At 32.1% G+C, this 25275-nt stretch overlaps 1 protein-coding gene across 1 annotated transcript in view; it reads left to right on the forward strand.

The window, feature by feature from the left end:
• Positions 1-17504: 17504 nt before the first annotated feature.
• Positions 17505-25275, forward strand: part of LOC145287778 (eukaryotic translation initiation factor 4E type 2-like) — a 66400-nt gene continuing 58629 nt past the window's right edge. The window contains exon 1 of the mRNA XM_080135605.1: positions 17505-17682. Coding sequence (XP_079991731.1) covers positions 17651-17682 — 32 coding nt within the window. The 5' untranslated portion in view covers positions 17505-17650. The remainder of the gene's footprint in view (positions 17683-25275) is intronic.

The raw sequence follows: 25275 nt of genomic DNA on the forward strand, positions 1-25275 counted from the left end.
GAAAAATGGTTGGATCATTCTACCGCTCTAGAAGATATTTCACTACTGATGCAATTCTCTACCTACGGTATAATCGTGTTGATACACCGGTTCCCACTGGATCACCGAAGTTAAGCAATGTTGAACCTGGTCAGTAATAAATGGGTGACCATTTGGGACTTTCAGGTGCTGTATGTGCTCTCCACTTATCTCGGCATTGTTTCCAGTTGTCCTGGTCTTCTCTTTGCCACTGGACTCAAACAGTGCCGATTGGAGATTACGCAACCCTTGCCTCACAATTACACACGCTACTGCCCCTAAGGGGTATCCTTTGTTTTTCAAGACTGAACAGAAGCATGGGGAATTCTCTACCGATATCATAGCCAAGTATATCTTAGTATTTTTGCCACATCTAGACAGGAGTTGTTGGAAGCAGCTTATCCTGCCTTGACAGAATTCAAAATAAACTTTCATAGTCTAGTGGTAGATGCCCTTTTCTCTTCCATGCAACCTCTTTCCCTCAGAAGAGACGTTGCAAGTCTGTTTCTGCTTTATTATTATTTTATGGCAAGCGCTTATCTTAGCTCCAGTCTATGGTTCTTCCTCGCCAAACTTTCACGAAAAACACTCGTTTATCTGAAACCACTATCAATAATTTCCCCCATTCTTTTTCTGTGCCTAGACCTAAACATAGATTCAATAAACAAAGCTTCTTTCTTAGAATTGCACATTTGTAAAACTCTCTTCCGTTTCCTGGCTTTCCAGCTAACTACAATACAGCTGTCTTCAAGTCCAACATAAACAAGTTCTTGAGGAGCCGTCCCTTAAGTAATCCAATTTACCAAATTTCCACTACTACGATATTGTCCCATTAATTACCATACACTCAATAACCCTTATCCTCGAGTGGCCTCGAGCCTTGATAAGTGGTAACTACTTTGTAAAAAAACAGAATCTCTTATTAAAGCTAAAATATTTTATTTATAACATGGTTTTCATTTATTGAAAAAAATATAAATAAATATGTAAGTTTTAAAATAAAATATGTATGAAATACGTTTATAAGCCAAATTACAACACAATATTATGTACAATGAAAAAATATTTATTTGTTTAAGATTAATTTTTGGGCGATATACGCCCTTATCAGGATTTTATACACTTTTCCTCGCCATATTAATAAAGAAAATGTTAGCCATAACGAGATGGTGACGTGATATGCAGACAAAAACCGTTTGTTTCTTTGCGATTTCTCATGTTTTCATTAGCTGATGCTTCAAATGTAGTAGTATAAAATCCAATAAATATAAACAGTGGTGACGATGGCTAAGTTGTTAACGACACAGACTGACGTGTAGATTATGTCTGAATGAGAAATTAGAAATTTCAAACTTTAAAGAACCCCAATTCTTTAAAACCGTAGAAGTAAAATGGCAAACAGCTCTATTCGTAGAATAAACTTTACCTTCGGATAATAATGCATGCACACACACACACACACACACACACACACACACACACACACACACATATATATATATATATATATATATATATATATATATATATTATACATATGTATTATATATAAAGATAGATAGATAGATAGATAGATAGATACTCATTTGGTTCTACGGAAACACTTTCATGAAACCCACACTTGACATTATGTCTAAGTCTTCAGGAAAGAGGTAAATAAATTAATCAATGTACACAGTGGTGGCTACGGCGAAGTAGTTAATGAAACAGACTGATAACCCACACCTGAGCTTATCCGTGTAGACTATGTCTAAATGAGAAATTAGAAACTTTAAAGACACCCCAAACCTTTTTAACTGTAGAAGTGAAATAACAAACAACTGTATACATAGAATAAATTTTACATTGGGACAACAATGAATATATATATATATATATATATATATATATATATATATATATATATATATATATATATATATATATATATAAAACGAAGGTGGAAAGACCTAAAACCTTGACAATGCGAGTTTTTTTAAGAGTAAAAATGTAAATGTTTTTATTCTCTCTCTCTCTCTCTCTCTCTCTCTCTATATATATATATATATATATATATATATATATATATATATATATCTGAGATATCAAATTTCGAGTCTGTAGACTTAAAATTGACAGAGTTATTGCGTAGGGAAATGTACACACACACACACACACACGCACACACACAGAGGCACTTTCACTTTTATAGATATATAGATTTTAGTAAATTTTAAAAATTATAAACATCTGTTTATTTTATAAAAAAAAATTTGTGTTGCAGTTTTGGCTTCAAATGTATTTATACATGTTTTATTCTTCATATATATATATATATATATATATATATATATATATATATATATATATATATATATATATATATATATATATATATAATTGATCTTACATTTAAAAGCGATAAAAATCGTTCAGAAAATTTGACGAGGTGTTGTGGTTTGGTGGTAAAACATCAGGCTACTTATTGAGCTGTTACAAGTTCGATCCTTGTCAAAAGTTTAGCCATGCTGACGACGAATGATACCCAGAAACATATGGTCATGGATAAATTTTATGCACATACAATATTTAATAAATAGTTGAAAAAATATTCTAAATGTTTAATAAATTAATAATAATAAAAATGGAAGGAGCGACGTAGATATAAACAAAGGGCAGGTAACTTCCTCAAAACGCTCAGGTGAAGGTAACAATCAAATACCACAGAATCGCTAATAAAAAATAAATAAACGATAGATCTAGTGCGTGCCAGTACCATCAAATGACGTCATACTTTTTAATTGCTTCTGTTAATGATACATAACTACGGAGATACCTACTTTTTTATTATTTAAATAAAATAATGTCATCTGCTGCGTAGACGATCGTTATGTGGAAAATAGTACAAGCCAGTACATGTAGAAATTTAGGCTGCCTGTGTAGATTATGTCTAAATGGGAAATTGCTACTCTTAAAATTTAAAGACCCCCCTTTAAATATATTTGTTTTCAAGTCTGTTTCTATTTAACCCATAGTTGGAACCCTAACAGGTACTACCACTCCGAGTCAGAGTGGACCTGGGAGCAATGGCAATTAAAGGGTGGCTCCACACTCCCCAAAGCCCACAAGCTGGGGCCTCACCACTGGATATAGTTTAAGGTCAGATCCAGGACCAACACAATATTATTATTATTATTATTATTATTATTATTATTATTATTATTATTATTATTACTACTACAACTGCTGTTTTTTGTTGTTGTTGTTGTTGTTTTTCCTTGTTAGGGAAACGAGTTTAACCTATGTTCCCATCACAAATTCGTACGGTGGTCAATATTTTTCTCCCTATATATATATATATATATATATATATATATATATATATACTTCGGAATAGTTTTTATTTAATAATCAGTGGTTATGTAAACGTGAGATTGTTGATTTACAAAATATTACTGGCAGTAATATTCTATAAGTTATCCCATCTAAACAAGAATTGCTCGATATGCAAGATAGAGCAAATAAATTAAATTGTAATTCAATGAATTTCAAAAAACTCTCATTGAAATGAAATGAATTGGTTGAGTTTCATATCCAAGAATTTTTATTATTCTAAGCAAGACAAAGAATGTTTTAGAAAGTTTATCTCCTTAACCTATAGGGTTTCGATGTCTACCATCTCATCAGAGGAGTGAAAATATTAGCAAATAGTTATAAAGGTATGCACCCTATTTGCTAAAGTCAGTGAGACATGGAAAGTCAAAGTGAAAATAATACATTTATCAGAAGTCCTGTAGCAGGAGCATTTGTAGAAAAAGGATATGAATGCTTTTGTTGATCCAACTTGTTTGGTAAAATCCATATTATACGTTCTTTACATCCGTTTGATAATAGTTTCCAAGTTATATCCTGGGTAATCCGCATAGCTGTGTATATATCCGAATCGGGCAAGTGCTTGTTTAAATTTGTTTTGGGTCCAGCCGAAAATAATTTCAAAGTCTGGTGGAAGCCTTTTCATTAGAAGCTTATATTATATTTAGTGTGGCGAAGTGTTAGGGAGAGTAGGTAATGGTAAGTGGTAGGAGGTGGGGTGAGACATTTGTGCCTATTCATCCTAATATACACATGAACACACATATACAAACTCAACACTTACACACAATATACATATGTTATATATATACAGATACAACTTACACACATACATACACATATATACATATATACACATATACATATATACACACACTTAAACATACAGACATCTCTATAAAAATAAAAATATATATCTCTTCAAGTAGAATCTAAGAATCATAAAGTTTGACCGGTCGCTTAATTGAGATTAGGTCGTGTACAAGATATAGGGACTTGGTTCGGGGGGGGGAGAAAGGAGGAGGAATAAGAATATGGATATAACAACAAAAACAAAATAAACTAAAATAAAGAGACGGGCCAAATACGTAAATTGAATAATTCTTTTTTCCTGATTTTTCCTAGCTAAACCTCAAACCTCACTGTCAATTTAAATTGTATTTGTTCTGTTAACTCAAGTTATATGTACTTCCCATGAGGTGCTAATTATTATTAATTTTATACGTATCTATCTTACCTTTAGAAAGAGGATTGACATAAAGTTTAGAATATACTAATGTTTATTAGCTAATTGTGAAATTAATTCTAATATTATTGATGGAACGTTTTATCTTTATTTTATGGTCCTTACGGTAATAGTTCAATGCTAAGTAAGTTAAAACAAGGTAATAAAGTAATTATAATACCTTACTGAAGAAAAAAAAAACGTTTAAAATCAGTATTTCCATAACCTTATGCTATTTAATAATATTTAACCGGGGAAATTTTCTATAACTGCATTATTAATACATATACATACACACACATATACCCACACACATATATATATACATATATATACATACATATACACATATATACACATACACACCTATATATACCCACACATAACATATATATATACCCACACATACACATGCATGAACGTGTACAATATATATTTTTTTATACATACTCGCAACCATACGGTTAATACACACATACACTCACTTATTCTATGTATACTTACATCTAAGCCCATATATACCCACAGATACCAGGTGTTCCATATATAGACAGATATACCGTCATATATATAAAGAATGTATTTAGAAATAAAAATGTATGCACTTATTTAAACTATAATTTATAGGAATAATTAGTGTATGTAACTTACCTAAGTTTATCAATGATATTTTTTTTTTTTTTTTTTTTTTAATAATTTTTTAACCCCTCCTCTGCTAATTTAACATTAATAAGATGAAAAAAATGGGATTGTGTAACTATGGTTATAGAATTTAATTAACCTAGTACCATCAGAGATGACGCATCAATGAGTATAGTTCTTTCTTGTTTATACGTACGGATCTGGAGATTACCTTGCAATGGGGAATTTTTACTCCTTTTCTGGTTAGTAGATGGGTGCGGAATTATAAATTCTTTAAATGGGAAGCTACATGCTTTTGGAAATACTGTTATAATTAGATCTTAGAGTGCCAATTACGTGTAGGAGATTTAAAGTGTAGCATTTTAATGTGCTTATAGTAAGGCTCTACTTAACATGTGCATATACACAAACAAAGAAAGTTATTTTATGTGTTAAAATAGGTTATTAAGAACCTATCTTTAGAAATGAACATTATTATATTATTAGTAAAGTAAATGTTTAGATTTTAGTCAAGACTGGTATGTATTTAGTACTTTGTTTTTACCTATTTCTCATTTGTACAGAGAGTGTATGTTATTTTATTTTAAGATTGCTGTATTTAAATTTTTTCTTGTGTTTACATCTGGACACTAGCTCGTTCTTGGTATTAATTATGGGTTTATTGAAGGTTATGATGTTAACTGCCTCGAATATACAAAGATTGCAACACTTATCCCCTGGGGCATATGATCTAGATTTATTCAGTATTCTCCATTTAATTGAATATGGGATTTTCTTGTCCTCTAGGCTATTGATTAATTTGGTTAAAGATGTGCTATTATTATCATTGTGTTTAGATCTTTCATTTTTGAAGGAATGTAGGTGGTTTGAGATTCTTATTTTTATTAAGCTTGATGATGCACCTATATACGTGAATGTTTTCCTTGTTTTATTACTGTTTATTTGTTCATCGGTCCCATTTCTATTGAGTCCTATATTGGGGGGCTGGGCAAAGATGGGGCATGGGGATTCATAGCCTTGGTTCTGGTTAGTACTAACTTGGTCTTCACTGGGAATTATATTATTGGATACGTTAGCTTGGCTGTTGTTGTTTCTGTTGTTATTATTATTCGAGCCCTCGCCATATGTTTCCCTATATATGTTTGCGTTCTGAACGCTTCGACTATATTCATTGTTTTCCTCGTTTGATTGGTTGTTTTTATGTTTTGGTAGTTGCGTGACTGTGCAGGCGTATACTACGTGTTTGTGTATGCAATCGTTATTAAGGGGGCATTCATTTTTATTTAGGCAGTTACATTTGTTACTAGGTATTAGGTCAATTGGTGTATCCAGCGCTTTTTTAATTTTCCTGTTATTTGTTGAAATTATTGTCTGTGCCAGATTAGGCATTGTGGAGTATTAGATTTTTATGGAGTTTTTGTTTAATATGGTACTATACTTATGAGGGTATTTAAAGGATTTTTCCACTATTTTGAAAAATTCTTTTGGAATATTAGTTTTTACATTGGAGCTGAAAGGAGGGTTGAACCAAATGGCATTCTTACGTCTTACTTTTCTCTTCTTATTAAATTGTTTTTGATTTGGGATTGGGCTGGTGGCTGTGTGTTTAGTGAGGAAATTTGTATTGTTCGGGACATTTTGGTTTATTCTGTTGTTGTTATTTTTTATTGTCATATTATGAGTAATTACTGAGTGTAGTTTTCTCGCTAAAGGGTGTTTTTTGTTATATTCTATGCGTTCTTTATATCCTGAGTTCCTTAAAGCATTATTGTAGAATGTCGATACCTGGTCAAAAGCTTTTTTGTCCGCTGATAGATTTCATATTCTTTTAGAGATCGATGGAACTATTGATTTGATTATTGACTTTGGGTGATTAGATTGTTTGTGAACATAGATTGTTTGTGAACATAGATTGTTTGTGAACATAGATTGTTTGTGAACATCTAATCACCCAAAGTCAATAATCAAATCAATAGTTCCATCTATCTCTAATAGAAAACAATGAATATAGTCGAAGCGTTCAGAACGCAAACATATATAGGGAAACATATGGCGAGGGCTCGAATAATAATAACAACAGAAACAACAACAGCCAAGCTAACGTATCCAATAATATAATTCCCAGTGAAGACCAATTTAGTACTAACCAGAACCAAGGCTATGAATCCCCATGCCCCATCTTTGCCCAGCCCCCCAATATAGGACTCAATAGAAATGGGACCGATGAACAAATAAACAGTAATAAAACAAGGAAAACATTCACGTATATAGGTGCATCATCAAGCTTAATAAAAATAAGAATCTCAAACCACCTACATTCCTTCAAAAATGAAAGATCTAAAAACAATGACACATAGCACATCTTTAACCAAATTAATCAACAGCCTAGAGGACAAGAAAATTCCATATTCAATTAAATGGAGAATACTGAATAAATCTAGATCATACGCCCCAGGGGATAAGTGTTGCAATCTTTGTATATCCGAGGCAGTTAACATCATAACCTTCAATAAACCCATAATTAATACCAAGAACGAGCTAGTGTCCAGATGTAAACACAAGAAAAAATTTACATACAGCAATCTTAAAATAAAATAACATACACTCTCTGTACAAATGAGAAATAGGTAAAAACAAAGTACTAAATACATACCAGTCTTGACTAAAATCTAAACATTTACTTTACTAATAATATAATAATGTTCATTTCTAAAGATAGGTTCTTAATAACCTATTTTAACACATAAAATAACTTTCTTTGTTTGTGTATATGCACATGTTAAGTAGAGCCTTACTATAAGCACATTAAAATGCTACACTTTAAATCTCCTACACGTAATTGGCACTCTAAGATCTAATTATAACAGTATTTCCAAAAGCATGTAGCTTCCCATTTAAAGAATTTATAATTCCGCACCCATCTACTAACCAGAAAAGGAGTAAAAATTCCCCATTGCAAGGTAATCTCCAGATCCGTACGTATAAACAAGAAAGAACTATACTCATTGATGCGTCATCTCTGATGGTACTAGGTTAATTAAATTCTATAACCATAGTTACACAATCCCATTTTTTTCATCTTATTAATGTTAAATTAGCAGAGGAGGGGTTAAAAAATTATTTAAAAAAAAAAAAAAAAAAAATTAAAAAAATAAAAAATATCATTGATAAACTTAGGTAAGTTACATACACTAATTATTCCTATAAATTATAGTTTAAATAAGTGCATACATTTTTATTTCTAAATACATTCTTTATATATATGACGGTATATCTGTCTATATATGGAACATCTGGTATCTGTGGGTATATATGGGCTTAGATGTAAGTATACATAGAATAAGTGAGCGTATGTGTGTATTAACCGTATGGTTGCGAGTATGTATAAAAAAATATATATTGTACACGTTCATGCATGTGTACGTGTGGGTATATATATATGTTATGTGTGGGTATATATAGGTGTGTATGTGTATATATGTGTATATGTATGTATATATATGTATATATATATATATATATATATATATATATATATATATATATGTGTGTGTGTGTGTGTGTGCGTGTGGGTATATGTGTGTGTATGTATATGTAATAATAATGCAGTTATTGAAAATTTCCCCGGTTAAATATTATTAAATAGCATAAGGTTATGGAAATACTGATTTTAAACGTTTTTTTTTTCTTCAGTAAGGTATTATAATTACTTTATTACCTTGTTTTAACTTACTTAGCATTGAACTATTACCGTAAGGACCATAAAATAAAGATAAAACGTTCCATCAATAATATTAGAATTAATTTCACAATTAGTATATTCTAAACTTTATGTCAATCCTTATTCTAAGGGTAAGATAGATACGTATAAAATTAATAATAATTAGCACCTCATGGGAAGTACATATAACTTGAGTTAACAGAACAAATACAATTTAAATTGACAATGAGGTTTGAGGTTAAACTAGGAAAAATCAGGAAAAAAGAATTATTCAGTTTACGTATTTGGCCCGTCTCTTTATTTTAGTTTATTTTGTTTTTGTTGTTATATCCATATTCTTATTCCTCCTCCTTTCTCCCCCCCCCCCCCGAACCAAGTCCCTATATCTTGTACACGACCTAATCTCAATTAAGCGACCGGTCAAACTTTATGATTCTTAGATTCTACTTGAAGAGATATATATTTTTATTTTTATAAAGATGTCTGTATGTTTAAGTGTGTGTATATATGTATATGTGTATATATGTATATATGTGTATGTATGTGTGTAAGTTGTATCTGTATATATATAACATATGTATATTGTGTGTAAGTGTTGAGTTTGTATATGTGTGTTCATGTGTATATTAGGATGAATAGGCACAAATGTCTCACCCTACCTCCTACCACTTACCATTACCTACTCTCCCTAACACTTCGCCACACTAAATATAATATAAGCTTCTAATGAAAAGGCTTCCACCAGACTTTGAAATTATTTTCGGCTGGACCCAAAACAAATTTAAACAAGCACTTGCCCGATTCGGATATGTACACAGCTATGCGGATTACCCAGGATATAACTTGGAAACTATTATCAAACGGATGTAAAGAACGTATAATATGGATTTTACCAAACAAGTTGGATCAACAAAAGCATTCATATCCGTTTTCTACAAATGCTCCTGCTACAGGACTTCTGATAAATGTATTATTTTCACTTTGACTTTCCATGTCTCACTGACTTTAGCAAATAGGGTGCATACCTTTATAACTATTTGCTAATATTTTCACTCCTCTGATGAGATGGTAGACATCGAAACCCTATAGGTTAAGGAGATAAACTTTCTAAAACATTCTTTGTCTTGCTTAGAATAATAAAAATTCTTTGATATGAAACTCAACCAATTCATTTCATTTCAATGAGAGTTTTTTGAAATTCATTGAATTACAATTTAATATATATATATATATATATATATATATATATATATATATATATATTAGACTACCCATGACCCGTTGGGTCATTATGTTATATTAGCTATGAAATTCATGTATGAGCGTGACACTTGTGACGTAAAGAAAATAGTTGTTTTTTTTGACATAGCAGAAACATTTCTATGAAAGTATATTAAAATGAAAAATCACGGACAAATCACTCAAACATGAAAAAAAAATCCTCCTTATTCGTGTAAAGTTACCTATTTTTCCGAATAATCGCTCAAAAATCGAAAATTAAACATGATTTTCCAACGAATCGAACGCCGACGAAAGCCATTTAGCAGTAAAAACAAACATGAACCTACCGATGAGAAATATAAGAATGAAAAACCCATATTGGAATCCTTCAACCAAGTTATAGAAACTTAAAATCTAAAAAAAAAATAATTAATAAAACCTGAAGCAAAAAAATAAAACCTAAATAAATAAAATAAAATAAAACTAATATTGAAACAGATTAGTCAATGTGTCAACAAATTGATCGTTCTCACACAACTATTTTGTATTTAGAAATGTAAAGAAAAAATAAAAAAATAAGGAAGGAAGGAAAAGGGACGGATAGAGAGTAGTAGTAGCAGTAGTAGTAGTAGTAGTAGTAGTAGTAGTAGTAGTAGTAGTAGTAGTAGTAGTAGTAGTAGTAGTAGTAGTCTTGGCTTTACTACAATTGTTCTTATGTTTGTCAAAGGGTTAAAGTTGTTTAGTTGTAAGAAAATAGCGACAGTATAGTTGTAATAAAGAATAGTTGCAAAGCACCCCCACTCTTCCCATATTAAATAATAATTTCGAAATAATAACGTTAATATTTAAGTGTCCAGGTCAAAATCCGCAAAAGAAGCGATTTGTGTTTATTTCTTTACATTGTTATGGGTTAATGTTTATGCGCGCATGCGCAACCGGATGTCATAAACTGTAAAGTGGGTTACATCACTCATTACAAAGTAATTTAATTGAGTTTTAAAATTATATATATATATATATATATATATATATATATATATATATATATATGTATGTATATATATATATATATATAAAATTGTGTGATTATTTCTCAGGTGTCTGTGTGTGTATATATATATATATATATATATATATATATATATATATATATATATATATATATATATATATTATATAGGGTGATCAAAAAAAAAACAAAAGCTAAATGGGGGTCATCTTCTAGAACATATGCTGTAGAACGGAGAAAAAAAAAAACCCCAAAGACCCTTGTGTTTGTATGTGATGTTTTGAATATAATAAACTAGTTATGACCAAAGTTTCATTTCATTCGGACAAAATACTAAGAAACGGAGCCTAATTAGAGTTGGGGCCCGTTTTTTTTTTGGGGGGGGGTCACCCTGTGTATATATATATATATATATATATACTAGCAAAAGTACTCGTCGTTGACTGGGTTCAAAAACAATCTACAGAAAATGGACTCTGATTTATGAAAGTATGATAGGTTATGAAAAGGAAGGGTTGTAAAGAGATAGCTTCGAATTTGGGTGTATCAAAACCAAAGCAAAATATGATGAAAGTAAAAATAAAATAGATAAACCCCATAATTTATTATACCATACCTGTTCACACTGAAACGCTTATCACAATATTCTGTGGATCTATATTAAAAAACCTTGTTAAACTTTGTGACATATTTCCATTCTATGGAGGTCAGGCGCGAACGAACACCTCATAATTTTATTATACCATATTTCTTCAAACTGAAACATAATTATCAAAGTATACTTACGCAGATAGATATGAAAAGTCTTTATTAAAGTTTGTGCCTATTTCCATTCTATGGAGGCCAGGCGCGAATGCAGACCCCACAATTTTATTATACCATCCCTATTTAAGTTAAAACATACTTATCAAAGTATTATTATGTACATCTATATCAAAAGCACTTGTAAACGTTTTTTTTTTAATTTTTAATTTTTTTTTATTTCCATACTTTGTGGACCAGGCGCGAACGCAGACCCCACAATTTTAATGAACCACCGTTCTGCCAGATCAAACATACCCATTCCTGTGTCTCGATACATCTTCTATCATTATATGTAATCAGTTTTTTAAAATAGTCAACCATATAGGACCAGACACACACACACGCACACACACACATTCAGCTTTATATATATATATATATATATATATATATATATATATATATATATATATATATATATATATATATACATTTGAAGCTAAGCGAACTTTCTTAGCCATCATCTCATCAGGAAAAATTGATAGCATTGAAATAATATTAATAGCAAAAAAAAAGATCAATGGAGGACGATTACAACCAATAATTTAATATTTAATAATTATTTATTTTAATAATTAATAATTATTGGTTTTAATCCTCATTTAATTTATAAAAGATACCTTCATTGCTCTTTTTTTCGTCATTAATATTATTTCAATGCTATCGATTTCTCCTGATGAGATGATAGCCGAGAGAGTTCTGCTTATTTTCAAATGTATCTATAAATTTTGTACCTCCAAACATTTATTTATATACATACATACATACATATATATATATATATATATATATATATATATATATACACACACACACATATATATATGCACAGACATATATACATACATACATATATATATATATACATATATAAATACTAGACTACCCATGACCCGTTGGGTCAGTATATTATATTAGCTATGGAATTCATGTATGAGCATGACACTTGTGACGTAAAGAAAATAGTTTTTTTTTTTGACATAACAGAAACATTTCTATAAAAGTACATTAAAATGAAAAAAGAATAAAGATAGATTTCTATGAGTCATTCTGTTTATTATAATTGATTATTTTTGAAAAAAAAAATTTACAGTTACTGAATTATAAGTGGTTTGCCATAGTTATAGGTAAATGTGCACTGCACAAATACCATAATACTTATTATAGTTAAATTCAAATTTTGATACATCTGCTTTTTTTTTTTTTTTTTTTTTTTTTTACATCGTTCATTTCTGTCTTACGTTTAAGTTATTTTAAACCCCACTATTCAAATGTTAAATAATAATTTCGAAATAATAACGTTAATATTTCAGTGCACAGGTCATGCGCGCATGCGCAACCGGATGTCGTAAACCAGAAAGTGGGTTACATACATCGTTACAAGGTCATTTGAGTTTTATAATTATATAGATATACACATACACATATATACATACATATATATACATATAAATATATATATTTATATGCATATATATATATATATATATACATATATATACATATAAATATATATATTTATATACATATATATATATATATATATATATATATATATATATATATATATATATATACTAGCGTGGGGAGGGGGGAGTTCAACTTTGCCCGATCATAAAATATGCTTAAATATGATCTTTTAATTTGTCCAGATTTCGTATATATAGATTAGCGATTTCACAAGTAAAAAAAAAGTATTTGGGTGCCATCAGTTAGAATCAAAACGGAAAGCAAAACTGTAGCATTCAAAGCTGTTGACGTTCCCACTCGACCAACGTCATACGTATATAAATTGATTACAAATTAAAAGTTAAAAATACCTAAGATGAATGTACAAAATGTATTACGATTTTTTCAATGCTTACCTATTTTTGACCCTTTAAAAACTATTTTAACCGACTAAAGACCCATAAAAGAACGGTCTGTAAAAAAATCCAATCATTTGAGGCCCCTAGCACTGTTCTGTGACTTTTCGTTTCGGAGGAGATAGAGTTTGAAAATATGGAAACAGACAGACAGACATATAGCCTTTTATACATATATATGGTTGGCGGCAAAATACGCAGGCGGCAAAAAGAAAGTCTGCACTTGTAATTTTTTCAAAAACTGCAAATTTAAGCTAAATTTAATATAACTGTTTAAATAAATCATACCTCATTTGATTGGCCTTTTATTCTTCTATAATTTTACCTGTTCATATTTGATTTTTAATTGAAATATTCTAGTGTTCACGTCAATTTAAAAAAATAACTTCAAATTGAGGAGGCAAAAAGAAAGTCCGCACAATGAAAAATTGCTATTTAAATGTAACTGTAGGACATTAATGCAACACAAATGCAACAGGAACACAATGAACTACTTAATATTTAGTAGCATAGCCATTCTGCAATTTTACAGCCTGCAATGTTTTGGAAATTCCTTGAATTAGACTGCAGCAATACTCCGGTGAAAGTGCATTCCACTTTTCTTTAATTTTTTGTCCAAAGTTCTTCCAAATTTGAAATTTTATCATTGTGTAGCTGTTGCTTGATGTAATGCCATATGTTTTCGATAGGATTGAGGTTTGGAGATTGTGCAGGCCAGTCAAAACACAGAATATCATGCTCTTCCAGGAACCTCTTGACATTGCCAGCTGTGTGAATGGGAGCATTATCTTGCATGAAGATGGGATTATCATCCAAATTCCGACCAAAGTAGGGTAGAAAATGCTCAGTGAACATATTAATGTACTTGATCGAATTAATTCGACCTTGCAATCGAACTATAGGCCCTGGACCATTGGTACTAATAATGCCCCACACCAAAAATGAACCTCCACTACCTTGCAGTGTTGAAACTGAGCATCTAGGATTAAATTCTTCATCGTTCCTCCAACAAACGTACTGCCTACCATCACTGCTTAGCCTATTGAACTTGCTTTTGTCACTAAAAAGCACTTTGGACCAATATGAAGAGTCATGATCTTCATTGCATCTGACGAAGTTCAGGCGGCGCTTTCTGTTCTTTACAGAAATCATTAGCTTTCATCTTGCAACATATCCTCGCAAATGAAATTCCTTTAAACTGTTCTTGACAGTAGAAAGAGAGCACTTTTTAACAAGACTGCACTGTTGTTGGATTTGGGGAGCAGTTTCAAATCTGTTTCTTAGGCTGCTGATCTTGATAGCATTGTCTTCTCTGTTAGAAGTATCTCTAGTATGATCAGATTTAGGGGCATCATGAACACTGTCAGTGTTTTGGTGCTTTTGCACAGTGTTTCGTACTGTTTTCTCATCACATTTCAATCATAGGTCGATTTCTCGATTGGATAAAGCAAAAAGGTGGAGATTAATGAGCTCCTGGGGATCACTAAGAGAAAGTCGTGGCATATGGACTAAATGTTACATTGTATAATCTGGAACAACAATAATTACGATTAGAGATGCTTTGTTGCCTGTTGGTAGATATTTTAAACTGATTTAGGGGCAATAATTAAAGCTGGTTTTAAGCGAATTTGAATTTGTTGCTGCGGACTTTCTTTTTGTCTCCTCAATTTGAAAGTATTTTTTAAATTGACGTGACCACTAGAATATTTCAATTAAAAGTCATATATGAACAGGTAAAATTATAGAGGAATAAAAGGCGAATCAAATGAGGAATAGGTTGTTTAAAAAGTTACATTAAATTTAGCTTAAATTTGCAGTTTTTGAAAAAATTACAAGTGCAGACTTTCTTTTTGCCAGCACTGTATATATATATATATATATATATTAGTAGAAATGGTAATTAATAAAAACTGAAGAAAGTGCTCAGTACTGTTGTAGAGCAAATATGCGTTTTATTTTTTATTACTGTATCTTTCTGTTAAGTTACATTATTGTTTCAGCTACCCGGCCGTTTTTTTGGCCGTCTGTAGCTTCCTCAGACTTTTACAGAAATGTTCGTTATGATGGGATGAAAGAGTGAATGATGTCAGGGGAGGGGTGCGAGAAGAGTGGAAAAAAGAGAAGGGGAACAAGGGGGAAAGGTGGGAGGGGGGTGTTTGATATGTCGGTAGTATTTTAGTTTTGGAGTTTAAGGACCTTGTGGGGGAGGGTCTGGGAAGTTCATTTCTGGTGTGGCTGAGGGCATAGGGATACATGGAGAGGGAAGGGGGATATGTGGGGATAGGAGGAGGGGGGTTACTTTAAAATTCGAGTCTTAATGTTAAGGTTTTTGGCGTCACGTGGGTGAGATGATTTCTTGATAAGTATGTCAGGCGGGGGGGGGGGCTAGGATTCGGTTTATTTATTTGGTTTTTATCTGTTGTTAATTGATTGGAGAGGGTTAGCTAGCGGCAGCACGTGCGAGCACACACATGCGCACATACACACATATATACTTAAAGAAACGTTCACATGTACACATACATCTCCGCCCTGGCGTGCAAATATATGCACATATGCACGCATGCATGCATAGACACCTGCGCCGCTCCCGCTGACGTCAAATTTTCCTTAAGGTGCTAAATTGGGTACGTGTGCGTAAACATGGATGTGCTCATACACAGATACATACTCACATCGACATCCATACCCCCAAGGAGACGTATACACGAGCCAATATGCGCATATTGATTCGGACATACTTGCACCCCCATGCATACATGCAAGTGCATGCGCACATACAGATACTAATACTCGTGAACACATACATCGACATATATACACAGCTGCATGCTCTCACACATGTATGTGGACAGCAGGCAGCGGTCACACATACTCTCACATCCACACACGTATACATAGGTACGTGCACATATACATCGGTACCCCATGTACACACAGACGCACACGTGGGTGTACACGTGCGTGTATAGACACACATACACACCCAGATATACAGACAGTTATTGATATAGTCATATTCGTCTACATAGATGTAAATCTAAGTTCATTTGTGGGTATATAGGCGCAATACTTTCGTTCGATGTAGACATGGTTATGCATAGATATGAGCATAAACTCATTCCCAGGGTCATATACATAATATTTTCATTTTCATTAGTGAGAGTTTTATAATGGTTGTGTCGATTGGTTTCCTAAATTCAAATCCAATAAAACTCACGTGATTTAAAAAGTGCTCAATGCAGAACAGAGGTGGTACATAGTCTGTTTGTTTGCAGACTATATGTGTGTGTGCGTGCGTGTGTGTGTGTGTGTGTGTGTGTGTGTGTGTGTGTGTGTGTGTGTGTGTGTGTGTGTGTGTGTTAAAAATCCACGTATGCTTCTAGGATAGTGATTTAAAGGTTATGAGGGTTTTTTTGAAGCATGAAAACGATGCTTTCAACGGCTTTCTTTTTCATTTCGATACTTTTTTGTGACCAAGAGCGGAGGTCCGTCCGCTTGAAATATAAAAAGAAATAACAATAAAAATATTAAATACAATAATAACAAACAATTAATAGAGGGTGTGTCGTACACATCCGCCCTCTCTCTCCTAGAACAAAGATTTGCAATGGGGACGGAATTCTATTTGTTAGTGGCAGATGTTTTGTAATGACCGCTTCAGGGTTATCTGCCCTTGCTTTTTTTTTTTTTTTTTTTTTTTTTTTTTTTTCTGAACTGTCAAATTGCATTATCAACATTTCAGGCCTGAAAAGTGTTACGACGAAAACAAAACGAAAATTCACTTTTCTTTAATGATCGCGAAAATGAACAACAAATTTGAGGCGTGAGTCTGGCATTTTTCATTTCTCTTTTTCTCTCCTCTCTCAATGGACGGCCGATTCGTGGGCTGTCAGTGCGAAGAAAATATATTTTATTTTACAACAGACACATTTGTTTGACAACAACAACAACAACAACAAATGTTTTGGGTGTTGTTTTTGTTTGCCGTTTTGCAAGTTTACGAAAGAAAAAAAAACAAGGAAAGATTGGGGTCGTCTAAGTTTATTTTTATATTTTGAAAAATATAAATTTTGTAGTTATTATTATTACTAATTAATTAATTTAGTATTATTATTATTATTATTATTAATTAATTAATATTGTTATTATTACTATTACTACGTATTTGGTGTTTGATGCGTTAAACTAGGCATTACTCTTGATGACAGTAAAACACGGTTTGTTTCTCGTCGAATATGTAATTGTTAATGCTAGGCTAACACTGTTAGCCTAACACTAATAATATTAATAATATAATTATAACGCTAATTGTTGCTAACACTGTTATCCTAACAGTGTTATGGTCAAGCTAACACGTCGTTTATTCCTCATTGTTTTTACACTTATAGCAATAAATGACATATTAATTAATTATTATTAATACACAGTAACGTTCTTATTTATTATTTCATCATCATTATTATTATTATTACTACTACTTTACTACTACTACTACTACACGTTTGGTATTTAATGTTTGATGACCGTTAAACAAGAGTTTGTTTTTAATCGAATACATTGTTAGTGTTAGCCTAACAGTGTTAGCGTTTGGCTAACACATCGTATAATAATTATCATTAAAAATATAAATAACGTATTTTTTATTATTATTATTATTATTATTATTATTATTATTATTATTATTATTATTTCCAGAGTTGAACCTAATTAAAAAAAAATACAAATTTAGAAAAAAAAAAAACTTTATTATGTACGTACCACTACCAGTACCACAAAACGAAAATTGTCATATTCCAAAAATCACCTAAATTGATCAAGTAGTTTATATATCTCTATATCTACTATTATATAAAAAGAACTTTGTGTGTCTGTATATCTGTGTGTGTCTGTGAGTCCGTTCCCTATGGACTCGAAAATGGTTGGGTCGATTTCTACGAAATTTCACACAAAGATACACTATGTATCTGACAGTGTTCTCAGGTAGGTTTTGTATCGGAATGTCTTTAATAAGTATCGATCATCAAAAAAATCTGATGAAAGAAGGAAAATGCGATTTTGATCAATGTTAACACCTTATACAACCTAACATTACAAGTGCATTCGAGAAGTTTTATTACCACTCAAGCAGAAACGTCCAGCATTGAAAACCAACAGTAGGTTTTTTGATAAATTGTTTTAAATGAATGTTTCTCTTCAGAGCACAACTAAACCTTGATACTTGACGTTTTCATTTTAAACATAAATTCAAACCATTATCATCGCACAAGAAGAAAAACCAGGCATATAAAGTCAACAGTAGGTTCTTTGATATGACAGGGGCGCATTCGAAATGAATGCTTATGCTTAGAGCGCAATTGAACCATGATACTTGATTTTTTTTATATTTTAAACTTTAATTCAGGCCATTTTGATTTTTTAATATTTTAAACTTTAATTCAAGCCATTATATATAAAAATATGTTATAAAATCAATAGTAGGTTCTCTACAGTGCAATGTAGACTTCAATGTATTGTGAACTAGATCACTGCAAAAGGCATGTTTAGCTTCCTCGCATTGCACAGCGATAAATCAGTAACTAGAGCAGGCAATCAATCGATTTTATTGTAAAATGGGCGATTTCACCGATTTCGATGACGATAAAAATATGGGATTGTGAAGCATTCTTTGCCATCATTTAATCCCGGGTAATGTTGGGTCTCCCTGCTAGTATATATACGTAATTATAAAACTCTGTAGATCGTCCGCTCTTGTTTGAATCTTGTCTTTGATGATTGGATGATTCCATCTTTTAAAAAAGGGATGGCAATTGAATATATATATATATATATATATATATATATATATATATATATATATATATATATATATAGAGGAAATTTATTACTGTGAGTCCAGAATGAGTTTACAAATTGTTTCAGCTAGAGGAAAATCCTCAAAGAGAGGAAAAAATCCAACTAGCCTGACGATGCTAGTTGGATTTTTTCCTCTCTTTCAGGATTTTCCTCTAGCTGAAACAATTTATAAACTCATTCTGGACTCACAGTAATAAATTTCCTATATACTGCTCTGACTACACATTGAGCACTCTAGTCCGGTTTTTTCACCACTGGTAAATAAATATATATATATATATATATATATATATATATATATATATTATATGTTAGTGGCCTGGCAATGCCACAGGGAAGACAACCCAAACAGAAAAACTGAAGCTGGCCTGCAGGATACTATATATACAAATCTAGGCAAATTTGGGCATATTTTATTGGTTTGAAAATATAGGTTCTTTTTTACCAATTATCATAAAATTTGAACCATAGAATAGTATTATAATCTTGAAAAAGCCTGCAAATTTTCATGTAGTTTCATCTCATAGAACCAAACATAGTTTTTCAATATTCAATTTGGCTACCAGTATAGATATATCCACATATATAGATATAGATATACCACCTTTAACAAATGAAGGTCTGTTGGAAAGGTAATGACCTGAATTGTGTAGTGGGCTATGTGACATTTGCCCTTAAGATCATTCATTAAGGGGATCATTTATCATTCCTGTTTGACACTTTTTTACAGCCATAAAATGTTTCAATCATAGTCATTTGTTTTCATAGTTTTGCATAGGAATTACAAAATATTTTGATATTTCTACAAAACCTCTGGTCTTGATGGAGGGGAGAATGAAACTTGCTGCTATGGTTTCAAATATTTATCATATGTTATATCTCTCCTCTTTTTGAAATAGGGTACAATTATTAATTTCTCCAATATCAAATAATCTTTATACACTGTGAAATTTACTTTATGTATGAAAACCAAAGAGGGGACATATAACATATGAGAAATATTTGGAATCAAGTCTCCTCGTGCTATTATTTCAGATCATTTGAAACCATATATATATATATATATATATATATATATATAATGTCTGTTTATTATACAAACATTACTGGTTACATATGTGCATACATGTTTTCAGTGGAATCCTAATTTGAGATCACTTCATCAGACCAAAAAAAAGGAGCGATATTGAAAAGAGTAAAGATTGCATTCGTTTTTTATAAGATATTCGGGTGTGGTTTACTCTTTGGAAGAAAGTGGGGTGTATACTTTGTGAATGTGAGCAGTACGGGTTTTGGGGGAGGTGTTGTGAAGGAAAGGAGTTGGGGTTGGAGGCTGAGGGAAAAGGAAGGAAGTACAATCTCATGTGGTCAAGCTGTAGCAGCAGGGGGATCGATATTATTTTAATTTGGCGGTTGCTTATTGGCCTAAGTTTTCGCTTTTATCTGAAGTATTATTATACCCTTATCTCTGTTAACTTCCCTATCTTTGGTTTTTATGGTTGTGTTTTCTTCTCTGGCGGCAACTACTTTAGCTATCTATTTTATTGTTAAGTTCTATTTATTTTATTCCTTGCTTTTTTTTATCCATTCATTTGCTTCTTGTTTTCAAATTATTTATTTCTTTGTTTCTTTATAAGATATATGTCCATATGGTTAAATTAACGGCTAGTGAATAGATATACAAGCCTATTCATATGGTTGTCATTTTTTCATTTGGGTCGTTTATCTTTTCCTTAATACTAGAGTATAAATACATTTTATAAGTTTATATGCTTCGTTATAGAGATAGGTTTTCCAGCTCATATACATGCAAACAGGTACATAATAGCATATATTTGTCTATATTGGTGGAGTATTCCGTTCCCAAAGTTAGAGTACTTAGTTATCATTTGTGATCAATTATGTGGTTGGTTTCCTTATGCAGTGTTGCTTTACGATAATACTTCTCCTAGGTATATATCAGCATTTCAATTACAAGCATGCTAAACCCATAGATTATTTTAGTTAATCGTTTTCAGGTGTTTAATTATTATGCAAAGTGCACTCACATTTATCCAGTTGGTGGTATATTATGTTTCTGCTCGTTTAGTTTAGTAATAAATGGTAGTGCTTGAGATGATGTTGAGGGGTAACAAGAAGATGGTTCCTTCCTTAATTTAGCTAAGTTATTTATGCTAGCCTTTTCTTTTAAGTTTTTTGGTGGGTGTAGTTATCAATTAATTAGAGGTGCATTGGATTTTAGTTAGTATAGTTATTAATTTGCAGTGTATCATGACTACTTTGTATCCTTTCCACATTTCCCTTGTTTCATTTATTAATTAAGATATTGGGAGTAAGGGGTTATGATTTGCAATATTACTGGTATGAGGGGGTCGCTATTCGTTTTTTTACATCTTATTTAAAGTGTAGCCTCCAAAGTGTTTGCAGCTTATAGCCTATTCTACTTTTACATCTAATAATTTTTCACAGTCCTTAAAACTAATAATCGCATGTTTCTCTACTAAACATAGGTAACAGGGTGAAGTTAATGAACTACATGTTTTGACCTTCCTAAATATTTTTCATTCGACTAAGGTGTTTTGTTTGCCTCGATTAACTTCCAGTAGTGTACAGAGAGTGAGGTGTCTGTAGCATATGCTTTATTATTCATTGACAGTGTATGGCCATAGTATCTGTTTTTAAGTTAATTAATTGCTGCCTATGTAGAATTTTTCTATTTCTAGGTTTGCTGCAGTGCATATTTTAGACTGGTATACAACCAAAGATGTGAGGCAATTAGTGCTTAGTGGGCATTTGGTCGGTCTTTAGCAATTGCAGGTCTTTCTGTTATCATTATTAGTGTCCGAAGTTGGATTATTTCTCCTTAATATTTTATTATTCTGCTTTATTATTACTCTTTCTAGGTTTTCAGTACAGCTGTAGCTAAGTTTTAAGGTGTTTTTTTCAAAGGTTTTATGTAGTGTACTACCTGGTGGGAAGTGTTTATAAGATGTAGGAACCTATTCCCAAGTTTTGTTTTACCATTAGATTGAAGGAGGGGGTGAACCAGATTATTTTTCTATCTCGATTATTAGATCTAATTGTATTTATATTGCTTCTATTGTATTTAATGTCGGCATTTTTGTATCCACTATTTTTTAGTGCATTGTTATAAATATTTTTTGTATCTATTGAATTGGAGGAGTTATTATTTATTCTCCGTTCGATTGATGTAGCTATGTGCTTAATAATAGAGGGTGGGTGGATATATGTGGGGGTTTACGTTTCTGAATGTATGGTTTGTAGGTATTGGTAGCTAAATCAAAGGTTAATCTAGAAAGTTGACTTGTTGGTAATTTCTACCTTAAGGCCCATATTTATGTATTTTTATTCTTAGTCCATCACATTTTATGCTTGTGATGTCCTTAACTATCATCAGGCCATCGTCTCTGTATAAACCTATATCCTCGATTTTTATGTCACTATCTTGGGTGATGTTATGCAGTATGAATAATCCAACTAAATTTTTTAAACTTTGACCCCATTTATTGTTTTGGGCTCAAATCAAATTAAATAGTTTGATCCATGTCCAAGTGTAACCTACATTTAAAATTTCAAGTGTTTAGACCCAAAATTGGCGGAGGAGTTTGGTAGAGTTTTCAAAGGTCAAATCGTTGAACTTTGATCCCTTGACAGCCAAATTTTTGGCTAAAACCCAATTAAAAAGATTTTCCCAAATCTCAATACCCCTTATGTCAAATCTCAAGTCTGTAGACCGAAAATTGACAGAATAATTTGGTAGGGAAATGTACACACACACACACACACACCACACACATACACATTTTCACTATTATAGATATAGGTATATACTGACAGGGAGACCCGACTTTTCTGTGATTGAAGGAGCATCAATAAATGTTCCACACTTCCAATACTTTTAATGCCATTAGAATCGGTAAAAATCGCTTCACATTCCTCTCCACGGAGTCTACATTGCACTGTAGAGAACCTATGGGTGAATTTATAAAATTATTTTTTGTATAATGACTTGAATTGAAGTTTAGAATGTAAAAAGTCAAGTATCAAGGTTTAGTTGTGCTCTAAACAGAAACATTCATTTCGAACGTGACACTGTCACATCAAAGAACCTACTACTGATTTTATACACCATTTCCTTAAACTGTATAAGAGACTTTGACTTTCTTTAAAAGGATTTATATTTTTCGAAGACATTCCAATACAAAACCTATTTAAGAACATTCATATAAATGCGGGAGTGCCTCAAGGGTCTATCCTTGGACCTCTATTATTCCTAATATTCATAAATAACCTTCCCGACAAAATTGCCTCCGAGATGGGTATATATGCTGATGACACCACACTCTATAACAAACACAACAGAAAAACAAATGAACACATATCTAAAGAAATGGAAGAAACACTAGGGGACAAAAATGGATGCTCACATTCGATACTGCTAAGACTAAACTTGTTTCCTTCAATAATTACAAGAAGCCTTCTCTACCACCAATAGCAATGGCAAACGACTCTTTATCTGAAAGTACATCTTTTAAACTCCTTGGCCTAACGTTCACAGGAAACATGAGTTGGAACAATTACATTGAAAGCATTGCCAGGACCGCTGCGAAGAAGCTAGACTCTCTCTACCGTGCTAGAAAACTACTAACACTCGAAAGTATCCTGTACCTCTATAAGGCCACCATTCGTCCACGTATGGAATATTGTTGTCATATTTGGGCTGATGCATCTGCTACTAGTCTCTCGCTCCTAGACAAGATTCAAAAAAGAGTCGCCAATCTGATAGGTCTTGAACTGTCATCTAAGCTTCAGCCTCTGTCCCATCGACAAAATGTTGCATCCCTCTGCCTGTTCTACAAGTATTTTAATGGTGAATGCTCTGACGAACTGCAAGCACTTGTGCCCCCACGGCGTAAACACCCTCAACAAACCCGACAGTCAGCTAAATCCCACCCCCACACAGTAAAAGAGCCTTCTACTCCAGTAGTTTCTTCCCCAGAACCGCTAGACTTTGGAATTCCATTCCAGGTCCCTGCTTCCCTAACTGTACTGACATGCAGAAGTTCAAGTGTAACGTGAACCGACATCTTGCTGCCCAACTCCCTACATAGTACCCCAGTAGCTGTTACCCCTGATAGTAGCCCCCTATACCAAAGTGGCAATGTACCTTGTTTGGGGTGAAATGTAATAAAAAAAAAAATGTTTAATTCACAAACACATAAAGTACATTTGTGTGAAATTTTTTAAAAAATTGGCCCATTTGTTTCAGAGTCTGTAGGGAACAAACTCTGACATACACAAATGTGTCTTTTATATATAGTAAGAATATTGGGCAAGGGCGAGGCGTAAAAAAAAAAAAAGAGAAAGAAGAAACGAACGGAAAAAATCACATACATGTTAAAACTTTCAACAACAACAAAAATTAAAAAACAATCCGGCATTGCCTGGGTGTGTCGAGTAAAAAACAAAAAAAATCAAAACAACAACCAGGTGGAGACAGGTGTTACAAAAAAAAAGTGGTAGTAGGCGGGCAGGCTCGAAT

Source organism: Euprymna scolopes, chromosome 11 (genome assembly GCF_053919585.1).
Source record: "Euprymna scolopes isolate OS-2025 chromosome 11, ASM5391958v1, whole genome shotgun sequence".
Classification (NCBI taxonomy): Eukaryota; Metazoa; Mollusca; class Cephalopoda; order Sepiida; family Sepiolidae; genus Euprymna; species Euprymna scolopes.